The sequence below is a fragment of the Mesitornis unicolor genome, unplaced genomic scaffold, assembly GCF_000695765.1.
Source record: "Mesitornis unicolor isolate BGI_N332 unplaced genomic scaffold, ASM69576v1 scaffold43387, whole genome shotgun sequence".
In the NCBI taxonomy this organism is placed as follows: domain Eukaryota; kingdom Metazoa; phylum Chordata; class Aves; order Mesitornithiformes; family Mesitornithidae; genus Mesitornis; species Mesitornis unicolor.
In genome coordinates this window covers 1-5,470 of record NW_010196556.1, presented here as the reverse complement: position 1 = coordinate 5,470, position 5,470 = coordinate 1, and the positions used below count along the sequence as shown (strand labels likewise).

At 57.7% G+C, this 5,470-nt stretch overlaps 1 protein-coding gene across 1 annotated transcript; it reads left to right on the top strand.

Annotated features, from left to right (window-relative positions):
- Positions 1 to 2,564: 2,564 nt before the first annotated feature.
- LOC104543824 (serine/threonine-protein kinase 35) lies at positions 2,565 to 3,277 on the top strand (the record flags this gene model as incomplete). Its single annotated transcript, XM_010188520.1, has 1 exon — positions 2,565 to 3,277. A coding segment is annotated over one exon (713 nt), but the record flags the coding sequence as incomplete, so codon positions are not given.
- Between the last annotated feature and the right edge of the window lie 2,193 nt (positions 3,278 to 5,470).

Here is a 5,470-nt window from a genome sequence, read left to right as displayed (position 1 = left end):
AGCAGATCTGGCTTCGCCTGCATCTCCTCAGCTCTCGTTTGCAAACATCTCGTCCTTAGGAAGCTTTGCCAGCTCTTTATGTTGAAAGCTGCTTGTTTTGAAGGCAGGAAGATGATTTAACAGCTGAAACACTCTCAGATTATAGGAAGAAAATGAGGAAACATTCCTCTTGGCCTCAGCCTCTCAGAGCAGCGCTCCACCCAGAGCGAAGCGCCCGGTACCCGCGGCTACAGCCCCCGGTCCCCGCGGCTACCGCTGGGTCAGCGATGTCCTCCCTGTGCTCACAAGTGCGAGGTTTAAATCCAAACATGCGATAGGGTAAAAGAAAATCCCGGGTTGTGGGAGCAGAGCCAGTGTTGGAGCTGATTCCTGATGAGAAGGGGCTGTGGGTAGTGCTGCTGTGCTTCCTATTGGGATAGATCCAAACCCTGCTGCTCCTCGTGTTGGGATGCTGTGAGGAGCAGGAGAGCAAAGCCCTGTGCCCTGCTGGGGTTTAGTGAACCCAAGGAGGTGGCCCTGGTGTGAGCTGGGGTCCTCCTGCCCCCTCTGAACGGCCTCTGCCTCAGTTTCCCTGCTCCTCTCACCAAAATGTTGCTCACACCACAGAAGCTGCTCCTCCTGGTTGGTGTTTTGGGCCTCCAGAGCCAAGCTGTGTCCTGCTGAGCCCCCCTCCAGCACTTTGGGGGTCTCATTTAGCCCCTCAAAAGGCACCCAGTGTCTGCAGGTCCATCCCATCCCCTTGCCCTAACCTGGGAGCAGGGGGGTGCAGCCAAATGCTGGTGTTGTGCACATTTCCATAGCAGTAGCCATGGCTACAGACTGTTTGTGCAAATAACCACTGCTCCCCACCCACGGTCGCTGACCATGGCAGGAATCGGGGCTCGGTGTCCCCTTGGCTTTACCTGCTGCTGGAATTTGGCTTTTCCCAGCTGCTCTCTAGGGCTTTGCTGAAACAAACCCTGACTTTGTCAGCCGGGTGGAGTCACTTGACTGCTTTCAAAACCCCTCGAGTCCGTCCGTGTGACTTTATTAACTGTGGCAGAGGCCGGTGGTGTCCTCCAGCTTCTCCCTTATGGTGCTTTAGGGTAAAAAAAACCCAATTTCCTAGAGCAAAGTGATGCTCTGTGCCCAGCATCAGCCAATGTGATGCTGTTGTGTTTCTCTATGGGTCTGGTTCATGCACAAGAGAGGGGTTTGCCTTGGCAGGGCAGTTTTGGGGTGAATCCTTCATGCAGCGAGGTGGGCTTGGGGTGCTCTGAGCTCAGTGAGGCTCCTGGTGGTGAAGGAGGGAGCTGTTAGAGGCATAATATTGAGCAGGGGCATAATCTAATACTGAGTAGGGGTACAATATAAAACAGAGGTATAAAGTGCCCGCTGGCACTTAAGGAAAGCTGTGTAAAGTGGTAGAGGTCCCCTAGCATGGACACAACACTTAAACACACACATTTTAGTCTCAAAAGAGCCAGCAAGGCTTTGACAGCAGCGACTGCTGTTAGCAAGGCTGTAGGGTGCAGTGCAGGGTGATAGGGTGGGAGTTACTCATGGTTATTCTCATAAATCCCAGGATGTCAGGAGTTGGAAGGGACCTGGAAAGCTCCCCCAGTGCACCCCCTGCCACAGCAGGATCACCAGAGCAGTCACACAGGAACACGGCCAGGGCTTTGGGTGTCTCCACACAAGGACACTCCACAACCTCTCTGGGCAGCCTGGGTCATGCTCCATAACCCTCACACTCACAAACTTTGGCCTCATCTTCAGCTTGAACCTCCTGTGCTCCAGCTTGGGACCACTGCCCCTTGGCCTGGCATTGGCCATCCCAGAGCAGAGCCTGGCTCCTTCCTCCTGACACTGCCCTTTCCCAATGGATCCCCAGGAATGAGGGCACCCCTCAGGCTCCTCTGCTCCAAGCTCAAGAGCCCCAGCTCCCTCAGCTGCTCCTCAGCAGGAGATGCTCCACAGTGTTCACTTCTCCAAGTGATAGCGCTTGTATGGTAAGGAAACATGGCAAGGCCACTGTCTCACCATGGGTGCCGGATCCGCACTTCATCTCTGTGGCCCTGCTGGACTCTTTCAAGCAGTTCCTGTCCTTCTGGAGCTGAGGGCCCAGAACTGGACACAAGATTGCAGCTGTGGTGTGAGCAGGGCAGAGCAGAGGGGCAGGAGAACCTCTCTGCCCTACAACCACCCCTTCCCATACATAAAGATGAGGTGAACCCCAGCCTTTCCCTCCCATGGCACAGTTCAGGTGGGAGAGCTGGTGTTCATGCACAACTGATTACTTTTTCAGGTGGATTTGCTGCTAATTGTGCTTTCAGCTGCTGCTGCTTTGGCTTTGGGGGCCTGGGGAGAATGGCTTGGTGGCAGCACAGGAAAATTACCCTCTGCTTCCAAATACACCCACCAAGATGCGTTTGCTCGGAGCAGGTCCCTGAGCCGGCTGCAGGGCATGGGCTCAGATAAACACATCCACATCAACCAGACCCGTTCCTTGAATTAATGCAAATGTTTTGCAATATATCTGAAAAAAAACCAACCCTTCTCTTGTTTTCATCCATTTGCATCAGGAGAAAGGGTCCTGGGCTACGCGGAGGAGCCTTGCTACCTGTGGTTCGTCATGGAGTTCTGTGAAGGGGGCGACCTCAACCAGTACGTGCTGTCGCGGAGACCCGACCCCGCCACCAACCGCAGCTTCATGCTGCAGCTGACCAGCGCCATCGCCTTCCTGCACAAGAACCACATCGTCCACCGCGACCTGAAGCCGGACAACATCCTCATCACTGAGAAATCGGGCACCCCCGTGCTGAAAGTGGCGGATTTCGGGCTGAGCAAGGTGTGCGCCGGCCTGACGGCTCGGGGCAAGGAAGGAGGGCAGGAGAACAGGACTGTGAATGTGAACAAGTACTGGCTGTCTTCGGCCTGCGGCTCCGATTTCTACATGGCGCCTGAGGTTTGGGAGGGCCACTACACCGCCAAGGCCGACATCTTCGCCCTCGGCATCATCATCTGGGCCATGATCGAGAGGATCACCTTCATCGACGCCGAGACCAAGAAGGAGCTGCTGGGGACCTACATCAAGCAGGGCACCGAGATCGTGCCCGTCGGCGAAGCGCTGCTAGAAAACCCAAAGATGGAGCTGCACATCCCTCAGAAACGCAGGACTTCCATGTCTGAGGGCATCAAGCAGCTCTTGAAAGACATGTTGGCTGCTAACCCGCAGGATCGCCCCGATGCCTTCGAGCTGGAGACCAGAATGGACCAGGTTACGTGTGCTGCTTAAATTCAGGGCAGGGCACCGCTGTGCTTTGCAGCTGGGTAAGTGATCCGCAGCTTTTTGAGATGATCCTGCCTGCCGTACTGGCCCCGATAACGCGCTTTGTAGAGGCACAAAGGAGGCTTTTATGTTCCCAGCTCTTATTTCTGTAGTGACTCATCCCAGCGATGCTGCTGAGGGGTTTTTTTTTTCCCCACCTCTTCTCCTGCAAAAATAAAGCAGAGGTGGGAAGCGGGTTTAGCAGCTGCGGGTCCTGCTGCTGCCCAGGGGGACCTCAGAGGTCCTGAGCAGCGGCTGAGAGGAGCTGGGGCACACAAGGAGACCCCCAGCATCCTCTGATAGGGGTTTGGGTGCTCTGTGTACCCCAAGGGCAGGGAAGGAGCTGTCAGCTCTGCTGTGTGATATAATTTGTGTGGTCAGTGCTGTCTTGGACCATCCCCGTCCCCTCTGAGATGCGGACAGGGCAGCTCGGGGTTTGGTGAGCAGGCACCAGCTCCGTCTCAGCCCAAAGCTGTCACCTCCGAGGCGTGTGGGTCCGTCTCGTTTCGTTTCCTCGCTGAGGACAGGACTTCCCTTCGCTGCCAGCTGCCGCTGGATGCCCTGGGCTTGCAGAGCTGTGTCTGCGCAGGAAGGAAGCTTACAAAACCCCCGTGCTCGCACCGAGCCCCTCCACGCAGGGTCCCCTCCCTGCTTGGTTCCTAAATAGCCCCGGGCTCAGAGGTCCTGGGGGGTCACACATGGTGACACTGGAGCGCTGGGAGGTGTTGCTGTGTGTAAACACGAGCTGTGACCAGGGCTTCTCCCACCCCAGCACTTCAGTGAGTCTGAGAGGTCACGGATTATGAGGAGTGGTGCCGATGTCTTCCCGTCGCTGGTCCCAGGGGAGCTCTGAGCGGTGCTGGCCTTGCAGTTTGGGTTTGCCTCATCCCAAACCCATGCAGATCCTGCCCGGATGGAGCAGAGCACGGGTACGGGAGAGCAGAGAGGGATGAAATGGCTGCAGCAGCCAGCAAACAGCACCAGCCTTGCAGCAAGGTGGTGGGGAAGGTGGGGGGGCATTTTTTTGGGGGAGATTTTTCTAAAAATCTGCCCATCTGAGGGTTTCTGAGCTTGCTGCTTTGTCCAAACTGATCCGCAAACCCTCCCCTCTGCACCCCTGGCACAAAATGTTTCACGCCCTGGAGATCTCCACTGGCAGTAATCGATGTGACTGCTCCCGCCTGCGGCTGCGGCTCCTTACTGGTCCCAGTGCGAGTGCGGGCTGGGGATTTAGGGTGGGGGAGCAAACCTGTGAGCCTTTAAGCTGGGTGTGATCAGAGCCCTGGGGCGAGAGCAGGGGCATCCAACCTCATGCTGTGGGGTGAGAGCAGGGACACCCCGCCTTGTGCTGTGAGTGAAAGCAGGGGCACTCCACTTTGTGCTGCAGGAGGAGAACAAGGGCACCCCATGTTGTGCCATGGGGCGAGAGCAGGAGCACCCCACCTTGTGCTGCAGGGCAGGAGCAGGGGCACCCCACCTTGTGCTGCAGGAGGAGAACAAGGGCACCCCATGTTGTGCCATGGGGCGAGAGCAGGAGCACCCCACCTTGTGCTGCACGGTAGGAGCAAGGGCACCCCACACTGTGCCATGGAGTGAGAGCAGGGGTACCCCACCTTGTGCCGTGGGGTGAGAGCAGGGGCACCCCATGTGCTGCAGAGTAGAAGCAGGGGCACCCCACCTCATGCCATGGGGTGAGAGCAGGGGTACCCCACATTGTGCTGCACGGTAGGAGCAGGGGCACCCCACATTGTGCTGTGAGTGAAAGCAGGGACACCCCCCCTTGTGCTGCAGGAGGAGAACAGGGGCACCCCACGTTGTGCTGCAGGGCAGGACGCCCCACCTTGTGCTGCATGGTAGGAGCAGGGGCACCCCACACTGTGCCATGGGGTGAGAGCAGGGGCACCTCACATTGTGCTGCAGGGCAAGAGCAGGAGCACCCCACCTTGTGCTGTGAGTGAAAGCAGGGACACCCCACACTGTGCTGTGGGACAAGAGCAGGGGCACCCCACCTTGTGCTGTGGGGCAGGAGCAGGGGCACCCCACCTCGTGCCGTGGGGCGAGGCGTGGGTGTGCAGAGGGTCAGGCTTTGCCGCTGCCCTCGCTCCGTGCCGACACGCGACGGATGCAGCCGAGTTATGCAACCGACCCTGCCCTGCGGGG